Genomic DNA, 21,104 nt, shown 5'->3' on the forward strand with positions numbered 1-21,104 from the left:
TTCCATCTGCGCCCATGACCTAACCTTTGATATTGTTTACGTTTGTGAATGTTGTTTGGAGGTCTTGCACTCTGTTGTGATCAGTTCCTTTTAGAAGCATTTCCCTACACTACAAATATCTTGCATTTGCTTCTGTTTTATGTAACTGTTTCATCACCTTTCTAAAACTGCAGTTGCCAAGATCAGCTGTTTTCTGGATGACCTCTCGCTCTTTCCTTTCGGTCTCTCACACTGTCTCTCTTTTTGTCTGACTGAAGAATGGAGATGCTGAAAACCTTCCTCTGCATTATTAATGGCTGGATGTTTTTTTGTGCGCGTGCGCATGTGTGTGTGTGTGTGTGGAGTGCAGATGCCTTAGCCTGCCAGTTGAAACGAGGACTGGGATCACACTCCTTCTCTCTCTACCCCCTCACCACCACCTGCAGCCATGAATGGTAAGACCTCTGCTTTGTGTGTGTGTGTGTGTGTGTGTGTGTGTGTGTGGTTTGTGTGCACGTGTGTAGCTGCGGGTTAGCTTGTGTGTAGATGGGTGAATGATGGTCTGCTCAGCAACATAGACATTTTCTGCATTGCTCTGTGCTGAATGTACTGTGCTAGTCTACCGTGCAGTTATAACTCCTGCTTGCTGATCTGCATGTTCTTATACAGTCAGTGACTACAGTCACTAGTGTAATAGCCTTATTGATCCAGTCAGATCTGCTTGTTCTTATACAGTCAGTGACTACAGTCACTAGTGTAATAGCCTTATTGATCCAGTCAGCCGTTTTATGAAGGCTCAGATTTTCTGGCTTTGCTAAAAAGGGCTTTGTTGTTCTCTTGAAGAATCTGGGCAGCTTTAAGTAACTATTAAATACAGCTTATACATTTATTCTAGATTTCTTCCTGTCTATACAGCTACATGTTTATATCTGAAGCACTTTGCATATCATGTACAGCTGATTATAAAATAAAGAAACAAAAAACAATATGTATATAGGCTATATATCCAGAGAGAGAGAGTGTAGTTTTTTAATAAGTTTGGATTGCAGAAAGTGTTTATGTAGTCAGTGCTAGTGAATGCTGGTGAATTTTCCTTTGGTCTTGAACAATTGGATTTGTTCTTGAGGACTGCAGAGAGCTTTGGATATCTGACTCAAGAGAGAGTGTGGAAGAATATGCATTTTCGTCATGAGTCAGATTCAACTACTTTACCCCTGTAATGGTCCCTGTTTGGCTGCCTTTTCACTGTTGCTGGTAGTCCTACTTTAGACTTGGTTAGACATGACTAATCAACTTAGATTGTGCATGTGTTCTCACCTGTGGCATATGTGAATTCAGCACTGGTCAATTCCTAAAGTATACCTTTTTTTTTTTTTAAAGTATACCTAATTTTTGCAGACTTTTTAAAAATTGTTTCATTCAGTATTACATTTCAGTACTGTTTTTTTTCCCCTCACTATTAAATGCTATTGCAGAATACTGAACGTTTTCATTGCTGGCTTGTATACAAGCCCTGCATGGGAATTTTATGTTTGTAGTAATATTGTCATTTGAATACTTGCGCAAGATGAATAGTCTTAGTAACACCAAGCTTTTGCTAATTCTTGATGATGATCATTAATGTTCTCAAATTAAACTAAGGAGCCCCGGTATCTGAATGAATGGAATGAGTGCCCACATACATCATGTCTCTACTGAGCGTCCCAACAGGAATGCAGAACACATGTCATCCTAAGTTTGCTGCTTCAGACATGATGATATCACAGCCATCTGTGGCTGGGTGTCCAAGCGGGTCCAGATTTGGCGGCAGGGATGAATTTGTGGTGCTCCCCCCGTGATCCAGTGCGATGCTAACCGCTCCTGGACCTCTGAGTGTTGGTGTTTGCTGATGAAGGCACTGAGCTATCCTGCAGGTGCATGGGGCTGTGCTCCGTCTCTGCTTGGCCAGTGGTTAGAGAAGGTGTGGGGTTTGTGGCTTTATATATCTTGGAGGAAGAGTTTGCCCACCACACCCTCCACAGCTCTTAGCAAGTCGTGGGAGGGAACTGGCATATCCCACTGGTGCTTTTCTTTCTCTTTCAGGTGGTCGCAGCATTTGGGCCATCACTCCAGAGGAAAGGAATAAACATGATCAGAAGTTTGACACCCTCTCCCCAACACAGGGATTTGTGTCTGGTATGTACTGGGTTGTGGGGTTTGCACCATTAAAAATGTCATTAGTTGGAATTAAAATTAAGCTGGTCAAGCTGCTTTTCTCAGTTGTTTGGTGCCTCTAAGAGACAAAGGAGGAATTTTCCACTTGACTCACTTGATTTAAAGGAATGTCCTGAGTCATTCTCTATCTGTCTGTCTGTCTGTCTGTCTCTCTCTCTCTCTCTCTCTCTCTCTCTCTCTCTCTCTCTCTCTCTCTCAGGGGAGCAGGCACGTAAGTTCTTCCTACAGTCAGGCCTGCCTTCCTCTGTGCTGGCTGAGATTTGGTGAGCACTCACAGTTACATAAAAGAAGACATTCAGCAAATGGTCTCAAGTTTTCTTATCATGGTTTAATGTTCTGTTGACTATAGCATGCACTCTTATAGATGAATGGAGATATTGGTGAATCTGGTCTCCTTTCATTTGTTCTTGTAACAAAAAGATTTAAGCAAAAAGATTTAAGCAAATGATCAAAATTGCTAACATACCAATAATAATAATAATAATATTAATTTTTACTGGGGTCAAATATAGATGTCAAATAATAATTTTACTGTTCCCATTTAGCTATTACTAAGTCCTCATCAAATCACTATACAGATACTCTTTATTCAGTTGCCAGAGGTAATACTTTTCCTAAAGAATGTGTCACCTGAGAAATGTTCTTACACTCACCGTCTTACAGGACCCTTGCTGACATGAACAAGGATGGCAAAATGGACCGCCTGGAGTTCTCCATCGCCATGAAGCTGATCAAAATGAAGCTGCAGGGTCAGAATCTGCCATCGGCGCTGCCCATCATCATGAAGCAGCCGCCGGTGCCCGCTCCCACCATGCCAGTCACGCCACTCGGCAAGTTACCGCGCCACATCTCTGTAGCCGTGTGCTGCTGCTTGGTGGTGTAAGATAAGAGATGTCAACTTGAGCATTACAAACACACAATGGCATCTTTTTCTATGTTATAAAGACAGTGGATATTCAGATCTGTTTCTGTCTTGTGCCTTTGGATCTCCCATTTCTTAGTCCAAGACCCACGAGTGCCCCCCCACGTTTCTCTCACAAATGCTAACATGGCTAACAAATTCCATATGCTAATCAGAACTCATTTGCAGGAAGCTACCTGGTGACTGATGTCTGTTCATTTAATTGTGTTTACTACTAATATATTCTATTGAACATTCAGCTAGAGTCATGTTTCTAGCCACAAGAACTCTGTGCCTTTATGTCAATGAGAGCAATTATATTCTGAGCCTCTAAAGAGTATGATTCTCATGTTCCTCCAGTGTTGGGATCCATGCCAAATATTCCCATGATGCCCACCGTTCCTGTTCTTGCTCCCATGCCAATGACCTCTACGTTGACCTCGCTAGGCCCTCTGCAGGGCATGACTCCAATGATGCCCACTGGACTGACCATGCCAATGATGGCCACCATGAGCTCTCCTGCCCTGCCCAATGGACCCGTTGGTATCTTGCAACCCGCCCCAGTTTCTCTCACTAGCAGTAAGTCGACAGGTGGATCAACACCTAGAAACAACCTTTTGACTGCACAATTTTATACACCATCTCAATTTATGTTTTGTGTTTAATATTAGTAGAAATACACTCTACTTGAATTAACAGGCAAATGATATGGTTGTTTAGACTTTTGTGATTCGCAATTGTTACATTAGATTGTTAAGGTGCAAGCAATAATGCAGACATACCAATTTTTCCACATTTTCCAGTAAATCTAAATACCATAGTTTATACAACAACATAGTTTGCACTATGAGGTTTGAGATGTAGAAGTAAGGTGTTGGATCTATGCCCTTTTTTGTGCTTGTTACAATTACAATTGCTCACACAACTCAATGTAACATTTAACTAGTATTATGAATTCAAGAGAAAATATAATAGTTTATTTAAATAACTTAAATTATAATGGTTACATGCATCTCAGTTTCCAGAGCCTTTCTTAGCGCTGCGTGTTTCATCTTTACTGCAGAATGTTGCTTTTCAGAAGCATTTAGATTGCTGCCACGCGCCTCCGTGCTGTGTCACTGCTGACGTGGTTATCTAGTGCTCAGAATGCACACGGATCTCTTTCTCTCATTAATAAGCCATTGGTTTCTGTTTCTCCTGTCTCAGGCCCAGCATAGAGAGCCTCTCCTGATCACTAACGTTACCCTTTACTGAGGTTTTTTTTATCTTTTATATTCACACGTGTCCACACAGCTCTCCCAATCAACACTCCCTTCACACCCACTCCGCTGATTTATTCGTCCACTCCATCACCTCTCCTGGGTTCAAGCAGGTGAGACCTTTGACCCGTTCCTTTATATGCTCATTTATCACAGTTTTAGGCCTGCAGAGTTAAGGGTTTAATGTTGAATATTGCATCCTTGAACATGTTTTGTTGTCACATTTCCATTTGCAGCTGTTTGTAATACTTGGTTTATTCAGCTTGTCTTTCTTTTTTGCCATCTGTGTTGTGCTTTGTTTAAATAAATACCTGTAAGCACAGTGGCCTTTAGTGAGCGCCAGCGTTATAATATGGCTATATGAGGGGTTCACTGTCTGGTTTGATTTTTTCCTGCCCTTACACATTGGTCTCAGCCTTTGGTGGTCATGGTGCTTAATTCATAACTTGAGTTACGGTGTGATTGAGCATGAGCACTCTGCACCGTGGATTCATTAACCAGGTTTGGTGTTGATAAAAGTGTGCCTATATACTCTGTTTAGAGATGTCACTAAACAAATAAACAAAGTCAAACTGGGCGTGTGAAGTATATACACTGGCTCAGACCGGTTGTCTCTGTTACAGCTCCAACTCCTCTTCCACCGCGTCTTTAGCGGGCAGCTCTCCTAAGACCAGCCACTCGGACTGGGCCGTGCCACAGGCATCCCGCCTCAAGTACAGACAGCACTTCAACATCCTGGATAAGCAGATGACTGGCTGTCTGACGGGTATGTTGGGACAGAAGTGCACCATGTGTCGTCTGATGCGTGTCGGCACGTTAAGGCCTCAGCTCTAGGACTCGTGTTTAAGGCTGGCCTCTTTTGGCACTCCCTCTTGGACTCGAACGCTTGTTTATAATCCAGAACTTTGGATCCGCCCACCTAAAACAAGGTCACAGAACTGAACAAGGCAGGTCATTGGATTAAAGGGCTTCCCCAGAGGCTAGGTATTTGTATAGGACAGGGGTAGGTGTAGAATAGGGGTGTGTGTGTGTGTGTGTGTGTGTGTTCCCTCCCCCCTTGTCATGAACTGTGAAGAAGAAGCATATCAGACATTTTGCAGGTCTTCATTGGTAAACTAAATGAAATACATGACACAATAGCTGTTGTTTGTATTTATGGGGTGTGTTGCTATTTCCTTCTGGCAGGAGGAAATGGTTAGTTGTGTGGCACAAGAGATGGCTCCTCGTCCATGGACGTGTTCTTAGAGACCACTTCCCCATAGTAGTGAGATGAGCTCACTGTTTCACATAACTCACACTCAGCTAGTGGGACAAGAATGTATGCATGTGACTTAATAAAAAACAAAACATGTTTGACATGTTTTAATCCTATTAGTCATACTTCACCCCTGTCAGTAGTACCTTTTGAGGAGGAAATGCTTCATTTACATGTTTAACTATTTTAGTAACGTGTGTGTGTATATAACTAAAATATATTTATATAGTTATTCAATATAATTGTAAATTTAATGTCTTAATGAGGTAAAAACATAACTAATTTCTGGCGTTGTCTTGACATGAGGAATACTGACATACAGTCAAACCAGTTTTTGTTGGTGCAACAAAAGTATCAGTCATAAGTTGATGGATATCTTCCAAGACATAGTTAAAGTTTAAACAGCAATAGGTGAGTCTGTATGTAATGCATTCAGAATTTTTCTTTTTCCCAAGGTTTTGAATTCCTGTTAAGTTAGAGCCCATTTCAACCATGTGGTGAAACCTGTCTGAAGATACTTTACATGTTTTCCTCTCAACTCTCTCTACAGGCCCTCAAGTGAGGAATGCAATGGCTTCAACACCACTAACTCAAACCCAGTTGGCCAATATCTGGTTGGTGTTGCTGGCTTTCACTTAAAAGGACTGCTTTAAATGACCGATTTATGCAATAATATTTTTGCATGCACCAGTAATCGGCTTTGTTGCCTCTCAGGAACCTGGCTGATGTGGATAAGGATGGCAAACTGAAGGCCGAAGAGTTTATTCTAGCCATGCACTTGGTTGACATGGCGAAGCATGGACAGCCTCTTCCTCTCGTGCTCCCTGCGGACCTAGTGCCCCCGACACTCAGGTACCGCCAGCATGATGGCCCATGCAGAACTGCCATTCGTTTGGACTCGCCCAGCAGAAAGTGACCCTGTACCTGTCAAAGCCCCATTTGGTGGAAGGCCTCGCTTGTTGTTGATGAGCCTTGTTCTGTTGACGAACATTCCTCTTAGGGGGAAAGGTGCTGATTCGCTGAATGGGGCCAGCAGCCCAGCCGGCTTTGTTGGGCTGACTGAGGACTTTGCTGAAGTCGATCCACCACAGAAATCCAAGAACAATTGTAAGTCCTCCCACCACACCCATCACTCTCTAGCTGCAACCTGTGTGACTCGGGTTTGGCCTCCCAGTTTCCACATACACACTTGCGTAACAGAGTTTGGTTACAGTTTGACCATATGCATATTTGTGACGGATATAAGGAATTCAAACAACGTTATTGTACTCACATTTGGCTCTCCCACTTCTATCACATCTTACCTCAAGATTACAAGTTTACCCACATGCCTCTAATGTTAAATATGACTGACCTGATGAATTTGTAAACTGAATGCAGTCACACAATGAGGGGTGTTGCCTCCAAGTTTTCTTATCGCTGCCTTTTTGAAAAATAATATTAATCATTGTAATGTGGCCATAAAAACCTTTTCTGTACTGATGACTTCATGATTGTGTGTCTGTGTGTGTGTGTATGTCTGTGCGCATGCGTGTGTGCATGCATGTTTGTGCATGTTTGTGCGTGAATGCGTGCATGCATGCATGTTTGTGTGTGCGTGTATGTTTGTTTTTGTGTGCGTGCATGCGTGTGTGTGTGCGTGCATGCGTGTGTGTGTGCGTGCATGCGTGTGTGTGTGCGTGCATGCGTGTGTGTGTGTGTTTGTGCGTTGTGTATGTGTTTGTGCGTTGCGTGTGTGTGTGTTTGCGTGTGTATGCATGTTTGTGTACCTGCGTGCGTGTGTGCGTGTTTGTGTGTGTTCGTGCGTGTTTGTGTTCGTGCGTGTTTGTGTTCGTGCGTGTTTGTGTTCGTGCGTGTTTGTGTGCGTGCGTGTGTGCGTGTGTATGTTTGTGCGTGTGTGTGCCTGTGTGTGTGTGCCTGTGTGTGTGTGCGTGTGCATGTTTGTGTGTGCGTGTTTGTGCGCGTGTGCGTGTTTGTGCGTGTGTGTGTGTTTGTGCGTGTGTGCATGTTTGTGTGTGTTTGTGCGTGTGTGTGTTTGTGCGTGTTTGTGCGTCTGTGCATGTTTGTGCGTGTTTGTGCGTCTGTGCATGTTTGTGTGTGTGTGTGTGTGTGTGTGTGTGTGTGCGTGTGTGTGTGTGTGCGCCACAGTGACGTTCGAGGACCGGTTCAAGCAGAACCTGGAGCTGGGGAACACGGAGCTGGAGAAGCGGCGGCAGGTCCTGCAGGAGCAGCAGCGGCGGGAGGAGGAGCGGCGGGCGCAGAAGCTCCGCGAGGAGCAGGAGCGCAGAGACAGGGAGACACGCGAGCTGGAGCAGAGGAGGCAGAGGGAGGAGGAGCAGAGGCTGGAACGCCAGAGGGAGCTGGAGAGGCAGAAGGAGGAGGAGAGACTCAAGGAGCTGGAGCGCAAAGAGGTGAGAGTTTGGTGAGACTCCATCAGCCTCGAGTTACTGAGTGTGTCTTCTGGTTACATGATGCTATTTTCAAGCACAATGCTCTGTGTTTTGAGACTGGTCATTAGTGGAGCTGAGAAGACTGGTACAGTTCATGTGCTAATTAAACGTTAGGGTTCTTAAAGTGTTTAAGGACGGTTGGCGGTTTAATTGTTGATGTAACTTGGCTGTCAGCTTTGCTTTCTGAGTAACACTACCCCTGTCCATGGTGTTTCATAGCAGAGAGGGTGTTCCTTGAGGCAGCTAAATTTTTCAGTTTGCAACTCCACACTGATGTTAAGAAACCCAGTCCGTTAATATCATCACCTGTGTGTTCACGCCCTGCGTTTGCTCTTATGCTGGAGCCTCTAGGCTGCCCTAAAATAGATGGTCACTCACTAGTTGCATATTTACACTGTAGGGGGCACTTGGTTCACCTGTACATCTTTCCAATTGGTAAGAAGTACAATTAACTTTAGATCATATTTCAGTGTTCAAAACAGTAAATACTGCTCATTAATCTTTTCAGTTAATATATTTACAGTTATACACCTATATAACATATATACATAGTCATGCGTAGTTAAACACATAGATTACACTCTAGACTTACTGTTTTCTCTTATCTAGGTCCTTTGTTGAATAAACATTTTAGATACAGCTTTCACACTAATAATAAATGTGATGATTAATGTTTTTACTCAGTATGAAAGTATAGATTTTTGCTGCTCAAACAAGACTTGTAAATCTTAGCTAGCAGGCATTGAGGTACATTTCTTAGCTGTATGGTAGGATAACTATAAAAGGTCAGTCTAATGTTTTCACTTTTTTTTTATCTCTGCTCTTTCTCTTGCCACTTTAAGGCAGACGATTGGACACACACACGCACACACATTCTTACAGTAATACTCTGGGGCTCTTTTTACAGAACTGATTGACTCCCCATTGGTGGAGAGCAATAGTCAATAGCTGTTAGAACAGCTACTAAAGGGGGGTGGGGCCATTTTTTTCTTGTTTGTTTTTATTTTGTTTTGTTCTTACATTTCCAGACCTGCCTACTTTGCTTTTGCAAGTCTTTTGATGTGTTTTAATATTGTGAACATGCTTCCAGGCAGCAAAGAAAGAACTCGAGCGCCAGAGGCAGCTTGAGTGGGACAGAAGGAGGAGGCAGGAGCTCCAGAGCCAGAAGAGCCAGGAGCAGGAGGACATCGTCCGCCTCAAGGCCAAGAAGAGGAGTCTGGAAATGGAGCTGGAAGCTGTGGTCAGCCAGCCTTCAAGCACCCGAGGCCTCTCTTGTCCATCTTAGCATGTAGCAGCCAATAGACCTAAAGCACAACGCTCTACAGTACAAACTGACCTTTTCCCCAGTTTCACACTTTTGATCTTTTCTGTCTTGTAGGGTAACAAGCACAAGCAGATCTCTGACAAACTCCGGGACGCCCACGCAAAGAAGAACGTCCAGAAAACTGAGCTAGATCATATTAATCAGAGGAGAGATGTCTGCATCATAGAAATCAACACGTTACAGCAGCAGTCTGAGGTTTGACCGTAGAACCCATAATTATACTGGACCCATTTCTCTTACCACCTTTTAAACTCTGAGATATAAAATGCAAGGTTGGAGATTTTGCAATCACGCAGCACAGAAATCACTATGCAAGTGTTGAGGCGTGAGCTGTTTATTCTCTTTATGTATTTATTTATTTATTATTTTTATTTGATGTATGTGATGATCTGAAGTTGTTCTTCACCTGATTAAAGGATCCAGCTCGATGCCATGCATTAGAGGAGGACGTGCATGTAATACACGTGTGCCAACGTGAGCGTGACTCTGTGTGTTTTGCAGGAGTTGCAGAGAAAGCTGTCACAGCTGGCCCCAGAACAGCAGAAGATGAGCGAGAGACTCCGGGCTATGAACCTCAACAACATGCCAAGTGAGAGACCCCACTAATTTAGTAGGACTGGTATTCATGAACAACATTTTTATTAGTGCAATTCAGGTACAAAATAGTATTGTCCTGCTGGTAGTGTCTCTAGTCTGACTGACCCAAGCCTGATGTTTCTGCCTTCCTAATTTGTCTTCCCTCATGTAGCTTCGACGATGACCACTTTAAAGAAGAGTGTTACAGAGAAAGACCTCAGCTGTCGTAAGCTGAAGGAACAGCTGGACGCTTTAGAGAAGGAGACGGCAACGAAACTGGCTGATATGGATCGGTATAAGGAGGACATACAGGTGAACCCAGTACATCATGGAACTAGTACAGTGAATAAAGTAGTGAATGTAGTTCCAAGCAAACTAAATTAGGAGGGGGATTTAGATATAAGTAAGTAGTACATTTTCTGTGTCTACTGTCTATGTTTAAGCCTTTGAGTAGCCATTGAGACATTGAAGAGAACATGTCACCTTTTTGTTAGTGTCGAGCAAAGTCTTTACGGTGATACTAATAACCTGCTTTGCTTTTGTCCCATGTCTTTATAACTAGCTGTAGAGCTTGTCTGTCTGTCTGCCTACCTGTCTGTCTCTTCCTGGCTTTCGCTGCAGTTTGAGGAAATGGATCACTGTGTGCTTAAGGGCCTGCTCTCTTTACTGGGCTGTCTACATAAGCTCTTCTTTCTCCTGAAGGTCTTTCTCTCTCTCTCTCTCTTGCTTTTCATTGTTTCCCCTGGTTTGGTGCAACACTCAAAGCAATGTCATTTATTTATGTCACTTAGTGTCATTACTGTAATTGAGCTTCATTTATGGTAGTGCTGTCAGGTTGTAGTATGTGCGGTTACTGAGATCTAAAGATCTAAGTAATTTGCTGGTGAGGTGTATTGGGTGTTTTAAAAGCGAACTAATAACCCACTATGTTCCTGCACAATTGGACACTCTTGGCTTAAGGACCCTTCATGTTTGGTTCATTTCATTGTCATGAACCTGGACTATATGTGCTCAAAATGAGCACCGTCTGTCATGATTTCCCCAGAATACCCTTTTCCTGGTTACCTTTTCCTGACCTTTGTCCTGTTGAGCCTGTCTGCATCTCTGAGAGAATCTCCAAATCTAGAGCTCCATCATGTCAGAGTTCTGCTTCATCTCATACCTCTCATCTCATCACTCACTCACTCACTCACTCACTCACATCTCGCCACCTTCTTTCTGCTCTGAAAATGGCTGCCATCGTCCCCTATTATCAATAAACCAAGCCCTAACGTTTCATTTTTTTATCCATTTCTAAACTGCCTTTTGTCTCTAAAACTCTAAAAGTGTTGTCTCCTCCCAGTTACAAGGTTGACTGAACCGCAATAAACTTTTCAAATAATTTTCGGTCGTTTTTGCACTTCTCAAACTTAATTTGGCTTTGGTCTGTTTTAAATGATCATTTTTTTATTACTTCTGATTCTGGCTTTGCATCCATTTTTCCTTTTGACCCAAGTACAGCCTTTGATGCGATCATACCTGATAAGGCCTTACCAGTACTGTACTGTGCAGATTCAGATCTTATTTTACAGAGAGTTGACAGTTTTGTATCCTATCTTGTTACTCAATATGGTTGCTAAGGCTCTGTTCCTCCACTGTGGTTTTGATTATTTATGTCCTGCATACAAATCTATCTTTTATATCTATCCCGTAGAAACAGTTCCACCTACCACGCCGGTTCTATTGGTTCACCCTCAAAAGTTCCTCACACTCTCAGTGATGCAGCCAGAGTCTCTGTACTGAAATCTGCTCACATTACCCCATGTCCTTTACCAGTTACAGCACATGTGACTTGTAACCTCCTGTTAATGCTCACCCATCATTCAGGATTACGAATTTCATACGTCCTGCATAAACAAAGGTTCTCCTACTCTGGTCTTCTAGCTGTACCCAGCTTCAGACTGTCCACTAGACGTGGTAGATCTTTTATTCTTGCTGTCCCTACCCTCTGGAACTCCTTACCTACATCTGTTCATACTCAAACCTCTCTATTAACTTAGAAAGCCCGTGTTAAAAGAATGCTTGCACCCCTTCTTAACTACGTTACAGTAAGGACTTTTCACCATTGAATTATGTGTATTTCAAGGTGACCTTGTGTATTGGTAAAGGCACTATACAAGTCTAACATTATTATTATTAAGATAAAAAAGGGTGTATTCTGACCCCATCTTCACAAGGTTCATAGACTGGATTGCAGTTCATAGCCTCATGTGAAAGCTGGCTCCTCGGGTGGGGGGGTGGGGGGTGATGGTGGAGACATGTACCCATTCAGTTTCAACATGCTCGTAACCATAAATAGGCAATAGACACCCTTTGAATTCCAAGATGCTTTAGTTTTGTAAAGGGAATAATTTTTGCTGATAATAAAATATAGATTGTAAAAAGTTTATGAACTCTAATGTGAGCCAAGACATAGCCTTAGAGTTTTCTCTCTACACATTGGTTTTATGGTGAAAAGGCATTTGTTAATAACATTTTTATGGATAAACCACTTTTTATATGCAAGAGAGTGACTGATTTCTCTCCAAAATGATTGTTCACACCGCCCAGCTAACACAGAGAGTAAAGCAGCTGTTTGAACTCGTCCTCTGACAGGATCTCCGGGAGACCCAGAGGAACCAGCAGGCTGTTCTCGACAAGCTGCGTAGCATTAAAGAAGACAAACTCAGAGAGCTCAAGAGACGCAAAGAGGAGGAGTTGGACAGGAAGAAGAAAGAGGAGGAAGAGCAGCGGTGAGCAGCATCACACACACACTCATGCAAAGATGACCGCAGGGAAAAGGGTGATGAGACTTGGCATAGCTAAGCTGTCAATCATAAATGCTGTAATGGTTGTGCATGTGGTTCAGTATATAGTTGTGATTGCCTTGGAGTAACACATTCTGTGTAGAGATATATTTGATGTTATAGGCTAAATGGGCTTGCAGAAAAATGGCATCACAATGACGCCAAGATCGCATTTTGAAGAATGGGAAATTCTACAATTAATTCTAAACATATTGAAAAATCTTTGAATTTTTTGTTCATATGGAATTGTCTCATCAGTTTATGTCTTCCATCTTTAAATGATAGTTTTAAAGGAGTCTTTGTCCAGCAGATGGTACTGTACCTTTTAAAATGGAACAACATTCATAGTCTAGGCTCCGGGTCGGTCAGGAGGTGTTTTTGGTCTATGAATTGATGTCCGCTTGCTGGCTTAGATGGAGTGCCACAGTTGAAAGTTTACAGTGTTGTGTTACATTGGATGTTAATGGCTGTTTTCTACAGACGTATCAAGCAGGAAAAGCAGCGTCAGTGGCAGGAGAAGCTGAGGCGTGAGGAGGAGGAGCGTCAGAGGAAGCTCCAGGAGGAGCGAGAGGCAAAAGTGCGGGAAGAGGAGGAGAGGGAGAGGCAGGCTCGCCTGCAGGCTGCCAAAGATCAGGCAGAGCGGGAGCGCCGGGCACGAGAAGAGGAGGAGAGGAGGCGCCGGGAGGAGGAGGAGGAGAGGCGGGAGAAAGAGAGGAAGAGACTCGAGGAAGAGGACCGCAGGAAGCGAGAAGAGGAGCGGAGGAAGCTGGAGGAGGAGCGGAGGAAGCTGGAGGAGGAGCGGAGGAAGCTGGAGGCGGAGCGGCGGAAGCAGGAGGAGGAGCGACGGAGGCAGGAGGAGGAGCGACGGAAGCAGGAGGAGGAAAAGCGCGAGGAGGAGCGCAGGAGACGGGAGGAGGAGAGGAAGCGCGAAGAGCGCAGGAGAGCGGAGGAGGAGCGCCGAGAGGAGGAGAAGAAGAGGGAGAGGGAGGAGGAGGAGAGGAGGCGCCAGCGAGCACACGAAGCAGCCATCCGCGACTCCGAGGAGCGGAAGAAGAAGGAGGAGGAGAGGAAGAGACACGAGGAGGAGAGGAAGAGACATGAGGAGGAAGAAAGACGGAAGCGCGACGAGGAGAGAAGGAAACAGGACGAGGAGCGCAGGAAGAAGCAGAGGGAGGAGGAGGCCACTGCCGTCACAAGGCCGAAGGAAGAAAAGCAGAATAATTCCAAATCGGACATCGTGGCTGCTCTTCTGCGAGGACTGGAGGAGAGGAAGGGTAAAAACACATGCTCCTTGGTCACTTGGTTAGTTAGTCTTCAGCAAAGCCAGCAATGTAGTTATATGGTGAGACAGTTCATACCTAGATGAAGCGCTCAGTCAAACTTCTTTTCAGGTATACCTACCTAGTAGCACCTACGTAGTAGCATGTCAAGAATTCTGTAAAACGCACGTACACAAATATTTGTCATAATCGTACTTCTGTTGTGGAATTGACAAACACTATGAAGGACATTTGATATATTTAGAAGTGCTTCACGATATTCAACGTTCTATGTGAAAAATTATCGCTGTGCTCTGTGTGAGTCGTACCACCTTACGAAGCGTGCATTTAAGCACCCGGACGAGCACATTTCATCATTTCCAGTTTGAGTGTGTATGACATCCTGGTCTCCTGTGTGGTTGTAGGTAATAGGCATCCCATGGGCAAGACGCACAGAAAATCAGCAGCTCTGACCAAATTCAAAGCCCTTTATCCCTTCGTGGCCAGGAACGAGGATGAACTCTCCTTTGAGGCAGATGACACAATTGAGGTATGCAACAAACAAAGTGTTGGAGTGATGGGGACTTGTGTACTGACCAAAGTGACGTCCTAAAAGCAGCACTTTTAACAACATCCTACTCACTGTAGTCACTTCTGTGGTTCCTCATAGGTGGATGAGACTGTGGAGAGAGAGCAAGGGTGGCTGTATGGTAGTCGTCAGGGCAAAATGGGCTGGTTTCCTGAGAGCTACGTGGAAAGGCAGTCCAAGCCCGAGCCCCCCACCACTAAACCCGCTCTCAAACCCCAGGCCTCCTTCTCCATATCTAGGTGCAGCTTACACCCCTTTCTGCCTTTGCATCATATATGCTACGATTCCTGTATGTAAAAACAGTGGGATGTCGTACAAATCTGCTTTTGTTATTTCCAGCAAACCAACTGAGGCTTCTGTTCCGAGTGGCTCAGGCCAGAACTCCGCCTTCACCCCCACCCATGCACCCAGCACCACCTCTTCTGAGCTCAGCCAGGTACATGGCCTCCAGAATATACTTTGTTCATGGTGATTTTACTCAGATATTTCTGCTTTAAAACGCGTATAGAAATGGCAGGAGCAACAGCAGAATTCTCTGATGCTGTTGCTGTAGGTGGTGGGAAACCTGCAGGTACAGGCTTTGTGCTCTTGGACGGCTAAAACGGACAACCACTTGAACTTCTCCAAAGACGACGTGATCACGGTCTTGGAGCAGCAGGAGAACTGGTGGCTCGGGGAGCTCAACGGGACACAGGGCTGGTTCCCCAAAACCTACGTCAGTGTGCTGAGCAGCAGTGACGCGGTCACAAAGTAAATTCACTTCTTGCTTTCCCATACATTTACATTTATGGCATTTGGCAGACGCCCTTATCCAGAGCGACTTACATTTTTATCTCATTTTTTATACAAGTGAGCAGTTGAGGGTTAAGGGCTTTGCTCGAACCCACGAACCTCCGGTCACAAGACCAGTTCCCTAACCACCAGGCCATGACTGCCCATTATAGATAGCCAAGAAGATCAAACACATATTATGAGGCGTGAAAACAGAGAGTAACTGTAATCATGCCATAATCAAACTACTGTAATTGACAGCAGTCGGGCTATGATTAAAAAATGTGACTGAACCAAAAACTTTTATTGCATTTGTGTAAGTCTTCAAGACCTAATCAACAATACTTGCTTTGCATGACTACTAAGTTGGTAAGCATTCTCTCTTAAGAATGTCAGACAGCTTTTCCCGCCGACCTTTTAACAGTCGTCGTGTTTTGTCTTCAGCTCTCCTGATGGAGCCGACTTGCCTTCTGCGGATGGATCTTCCTCTGAGGGTAAGAGCAGAAATCCGCCATCTTGTGTGGTTTCCTCACAGAAAGATCATTTTGTGCTGCTCTGATAATTCAGTCATGTTGAGCCACCACCTGACCTCTTCGCTCGTATTTCTTTCTGGTTCCCCCTCTCTATGTGTGCCCGCTTGCCTCTTTATGCTTACACTTCTTTAGAGTATGTAGCTCTCTACACCTACAAGAGCCCTGAACATGGAGATTTGACCTTCAACGAGGGCGACACCATCCTGGTGACGCAGAGAGAGGGAGAGTGGTGGCGAGGTAGCATCGGAGACCGATCTGGACTCTTCCCATCCAACTACGTTAAACCCAAGGAAACTGATGTAATTAAACCTACATCATGACTGGAAAACTTGTACCTTTTATTTGTATACATGTTTGTTCGTTTCTTGATGTTTGTTCATTTCTTGATTCTTCTTTAGACTTCAAGCCTGAAACTCGGTTTGCCTGGGAAGAAACCTGGTATGAGCCCCGACACCTTAACTCCTTAACCAGATCAGTACATTAAAATAAGAAATAATTTGAATGCAGAATATCCTGTTTCATAGATAGTCTATCCCTGGATTGGAGAAATCTTTCTGCTTGTCTTTAATGGAGTTTGCTGCTGTGACTTGCAGAGATAGCTCAGGTGACCACTTCGTACATGGCCTCCGGGAACGAACAACTCAGCTTAGCTCCAGGCCAGCTCATTCTCATCCTCAGTAAGAACCCCACTGGCTGGTGGCTAGGGGAACTGCAGGTCAGTGTGGTAATGCTAACATTGAAGCTGAAATGAATGAATAAATAAACCTAAATAAATAAATGAGACACTTTGCTGTAGCAACCAAATTACGGTCATGTGCATCCTGTTTGCTTTAATTATCCTTGATATGTGTCCTCGAGAACTGTTGGAGTTTGAATTTATTGGACATAGCTTGGGAATGTACAAATCTGGATCAACACTGCTCAAAAAAATTAAGCGAATACTACAATAACACATCCTAGATCTCAATGAATAACATTCCAGTTGAAAATCTTTATTTATTACATAGTGGAATGCATTGAGAACAAAATAACAAAAATGATCAATGTAAATCAAAAGTGGTCTGAAGGTCTGGATTTGGAATCATACTCAAAGTGGAAAATTGTGACATTGATTCACAATCAGTGTTGCTTCCTAACTGAACAGGTTGGTTTCACAGAAGTGTGGTTAACTTGGAGTTACATTGTGTTGTTTAAGTGTTCCCTTTATTTTTTGAGCAGTGTATAAGGGCCCACAGTTGCAATGTGTGGTCAGGACACAAACCAAACCATGAAGTCCAAGGAACTGTTTGGATCTTTCAACTTGTAGCAAGACGTGAATTATGGCAAGCAGACAAAATGGATAAAAAAACAGAAACCGACTAAGTATCTCAGGCTTTGAATTTTCCCAAGTCCACAGTAGCCTTAATCATACTGAAACAAAATAAGCTTGGTGTCTTCCTACAGTAAGCCATTAAAGCTAAATTCCAGCCAATAGTTTGGACTGTTCAAAATTAGGTCCTACAGTGTTTCACTGACCATGAAGCCAAATCAGGTGAAATTCTGTTTTCTGGGGTTGAATTTGATTGGTAGAGTTTGAGTTCCTGTTTTTGATGAGCAACATGTGCACACTTCAGGCACGGGGTAAGAAGCGTCAGAAGGGCTGGTTCCCAGCATCTCACGTCAAGCAGCTGGGCTCTAACAGTGGCAAATCAACCCCTGCTGCCGTGGCAGGTAGGGCCAAGGGGCTTCCCTACGAGGCCTAGTGCATCTCACTACACCCCTTTGTCTGTGTGTGTGTGTGTGTGTGTGTGTGTGTGTGTGTGTGTGTGTGTGTGTGTCTGTGTGTCTGTGTGTCTGTGTGTCTGTGTGTGTGTGTCTGTGATTTCTGTCATTTACATTTTCTCTCCCTACCTGTCCTCTCCCTACCTGTCCCTCCCTACCAGTCTGCCAGGTCACCGCTATATACGACTACGTGGCAGCCAACCAGGATGAGCTCAGCTTCTCCCAGTCTCAGATCATTAATGTACTGGACAAGAATGACCCCGACTGGTGGAAAGGAGAGTTGAATGGGGTCACGGGCCTGTTCCCCACCAACTATGTGAAAATGACCACCTCAGACAGTGACCCTAGCCAGCAGTGTAAGTAAAGGCCCAGAAACGGTCCTGCCCCTTTTCCTTTCCTTGTTAACGGGCTTGGCAATGCGGGATGTTTGCTTTTGAGTTTTGTTAATAATGTACACTCATTAGTTCTGTTTGACACCCTAATAGAATATATGTGCTAATTCATTTGAAAACACAGTTAACGTTTTTAAATGTAAAAACAATTCAAAATCATTCCTGGTGCTTACATTTTTTTGTTGGTTGTCTGTTAGCCAGTATATTAGCACAACACATTCTACTGCGAAGACCTCCATTGTTTAGCAAGGGAAGTATTCCAAGTAGGATCAGAGTTCAAATGTAGTACTGCATTTTGAGAAAATGTTGGCACATCCTCTAATACTGGCTTTTTATGTTGCAGTTGTATCCTTTATTGTTATCATTTCTAAGTATATTTTAATTTCACATTAAGGACAAACATGTTATGTTCCAGTTGACATTTTTTAATCCATCTTCTTACTCTTGGTTTCCTTTTGGGTTCTGTCCTCTCTGTTCTCCTTTAGGGTGGTAGAACCTCTCCTTCTCTTCGCCTTAGGGAGACCCCCTTTCTCCCCTCTCACCAAGGGGAGACCACATTGGCTATAAATCACATCAGCATTTCCTAACTCAGTCATCATACCCATACCCATACAACTGTGACCCAGCCTAACTCTAACCCTACTTGTGTAACTCCTACTACTGCTTGACATGTCTGCTCTCTGGTGTGAGGGAAGGTGTTTTATTAAAATACAGTATTGGCTTGCGTACAGGGCTGTTGTGGCTTAAAATTTCACTATCACAATCATCATGATTTTGGCATTGAGTTGTGGTGATTTGCAAACTTACAAGTGACTAACGAGATTTAAGTCTGGCTAACATAGTTACGTTAACTTATGGAACTGGCAGTAATATGCAATTGAGCATCAGACACCAAGATTATACATTTATATGGGCTGCATAACGGTGTTGATACAGATAATTTATTGCAATGTCAAATTAGTAATTGCAATATACAGAATGTATTGTTATATTGTCCAGCTCTTGTGGTGGTGCAGATTTGATTGTATCAGGTGAGAAAAGCAAATTGTTGTGAGGCCTAGTGGCTCTTTGGTGCTTTTGTTCCTCACCTCTTTATTTCCGGTAATTAATTTCAGTCTGCTGTTGGTGTATGTGGTAGAGTGGGGCACCATCTTTAACGCGCAGACGCATGGGTCGGTCATCTGTTGTTGACCCTGTGGTTCAGCTAGATTGCCTTGGTAATGCAATCTGTTGTTGGAGCTAACCAAAGCTTCGCTGCGGTAATTCTGCATATGTAAAGGCTACTGTTCTTTTATTAGTTCTTTTATTTCTTTTTTTAAGTACATAATTTACAGCATTTACCTTCCTTGAGCTACATTTACGGGTCTGTATTCGAGAAAAACAAGAGAATGCATTAATGGTTTCAGATGTTACAAAAGAAGTGCTGACTTATTCAACGATGTACTGGTTTACTAGCCTTTAGTTTTTTGTATGTCAGCTAAACATACAAGTGTTGCGTGGATATTTGATGAGAAACTGAAATGAACGTTTTTCTTTGAGTTAATGTTATGACTCAATGAAACACATTTTACCTAAAATGCTGCTATTACAAGCTCTATGCCTTTGAATATATTGTTACCAATATATTGCATACTATGCCCTATTTTTGTGCCTGAGTCACATTTTGTATATATAGTGAGACTGTGCAAACTCTTGTGGTATGAAAGTATGACCTTAGTATAATTTACTGGGATATTGTGGAGAATGCTAAACTTATAAGATACTTTGAATCTTGTAACGTACATATTTGATTAAAGAAATCTAGAAATTAAAAATCCTTTGAAAAACCCAACCAGTTCAGTTTTTGTTGTCCCTTTTAATTGTATCATTATGAAAGGTAGTTCAGTGTTTGCATTTACACATTATTTCATGTAGGGCTGCACAGTGGACCTTTTTTATTTTATTTTTTATGACCTCAGCTGACTGACCAGATTGTTCTCTGAGAGTTCTGAGGAATGAGACACATTTTGAAGTAACAAACATCATTTGTGTTGTTTACAGATGAGGTTTCTCATGTCACTACTCTTTTACAGTGTATTTTTTTATTGAGAGGCCTTACCTTCAAACCGTTTTAATTACAAAAACGCATAGTTCTCAACAATATCACATAGTGCATTAATGATTAGTTCTTGTGTAAAATGTGATCTATAATAGTATTACTAATGAACATACTAAATATATAATTTACTTTTCAGTTTTAAAAAAATCAGTTTTCTTCTGTTATTCAGTTACATATTTACATAACATTACCCTTATGTATAATGAAGTAACTATATGTGTCCTTAAGAGTTGCTGTGGACATTGTACAGTAGACAAAAGTACATTCCTGTTAGACAAAACTCACTGACCAATGTTCAGGGTTTGTGCTGGCATGACTAGTAAGCTACTTTTTCAATGACTAGCATGATGATGATGATGACGGCATCGCAGGCGCTTCTGGAGCGTCCAGGTGGGCGGGCCTTGCCAGGTAAGGCATGTTGTGAGCGTTTTTGAGTGCTCTTGCTTTCTTTGCTTCTGTCATTGCCTTGCTGGCTTTCGAGTGGCTTTGGAACAGGAGCTGTGGAAGCCATGGAGGGCATGAAGGTGCTTGCTCTTTGGGCTTAGGGAGGCCAGGGATAACACCTGTGGTTTACGGCTGAGAGACAAGTGACGACATGCTTCCATGTCCTTGTAGGGTGTGCTGATTTGACCAGTCTGGACTCCATGACCCCTCAGGAGAAGAAAAGACAGGGCTACATCCATGAGCTGATCGAAACGGAGGAAAGATATGTGGAGGACCTTCAGCTGGTCCTGGAGGTATGCCATCTGCTGTGGGGCAGCAATCTATTAATTACATTAATACACAATCACTTTTTTATCATACTTTGTACATTTTAGAATACGTCTGCAAACATTTTAAGTTCAGCAGCCTTATTCATGAATAAGTAACACATAATGTCAAATTGCCCTGTCCTACAGTGCGCAATGATGTGATGTC

The 21,104-nt window shown here is 43.2% G+C and overlaps 1 protein-coding gene across 2 annotated transcripts in view; it reads left to right on the top strand.

Annotated features, from left to right (window-relative positions):
- The window catches only part of itsn2b (intersectin 2b), a 32,255-nt gene that overhangs the window by 7,029 nt on the left and 4,122 nt on the right, over window positions 1–21,104 (top strand). For both annotated transcript variants that reach the window (XM_076978574.1, XM_076978573.1), the window contains 28 exons: window positions 350–434; window positions 2,062–2,154; window positions 2,393–2,456; window positions 2,857–3,023; window positions 3,455–3,673; window positions 4,388–4,466; window positions 4,977–5,119; window positions 6,159–6,222; window positions 6,323–6,460; window positions 6,609–6,715; window positions 7,757–8,019; window positions 9,149–9,298; window positions 9,437–9,577; window positions 9,884–9,971; window positions 10,131–10,270; window positions 12,593–12,729; window positions 13,264–14,057; window positions 14,468–14,592; window positions 14,713–14,870; window positions 14,971–15,067; window positions 15,185–15,381; window positions 15,847–15,896; window positions 16,068–16,234; window positions 16,334–16,373; window positions 16,529–16,650; window positions 17,549–17,645; window positions 17,858–18,052; window positions 20,802–20,923. In XM_076978574.1, the coding sequence (XP_076834689.1) occupies window positions 428–434; window positions 2,062–2,154; window positions 2,393–2,456; window positions 2,857–3,023; window positions 3,455–3,673; window positions 4,388–4,466; window positions 4,977–5,119; window positions 6,159–6,222; window positions 6,323–6,460; window positions 6,609–6,715; window positions 7,757–8,019; window positions 9,149–9,298; window positions 9,437–9,577; window positions 9,884–9,971; window positions 10,131–10,270; window positions 12,593–12,729; window positions 13,264–14,057; window positions 14,468–14,592; window positions 14,713–14,870; window positions 14,971–15,067; window positions 15,185–15,381; window positions 15,847–15,896; window positions 16,068–16,234; window positions 16,334–16,373; window positions 16,529–16,650; window positions 17,549–17,645; window positions 17,858–18,052; window positions 20,802–20,923 (4,164 nt within the window). In that variant the 5' untranslated portion in view covers window positions 350–427. The remainder of the gene's footprint in view (window positions 1–349; window positions 435–2,061; window positions 2,155–2,392; window positions 2,457–2,856; window positions 3,024–3,454; window positions 3,674–4,387; window positions 4,467–4,976; window positions 5,120–6,158; window positions 6,223–6,322; window positions 6,461–6,608; window positions 6,716–7,756; window positions 8,020–9,148; window positions 9,299–9,436; window positions 9,578–9,883; window positions 9,972–10,130; window positions 10,271–12,592; window positions 12,730–13,263; window positions 14,058–14,467; window positions 14,593–14,712; window positions 14,871–14,970; window positions 15,068–15,184; window positions 15,382–15,846; window positions 15,897–16,067; window positions 16,235–16,333; window positions 16,374–16,528; window positions 16,651–17,548; window positions 17,646–17,857; window positions 18,053–20,801; window positions 20,924–21,104) is intronic.

The sequence above is a fragment of the Brachyhypopomus gauderio genome, chromosome 17 (assembly GCF_052324685.1).
Source record: "Brachyhypopomus gauderio isolate BG-103 chromosome 17, BGAUD_0.2, whole genome shotgun sequence".
Lineage (NCBI taxonomy): Eukaryota > Metazoa > Chordata > Actinopteri > Gymnotiformes > Hypopomidae > Brachyhypopomus > Brachyhypopomus gauderio.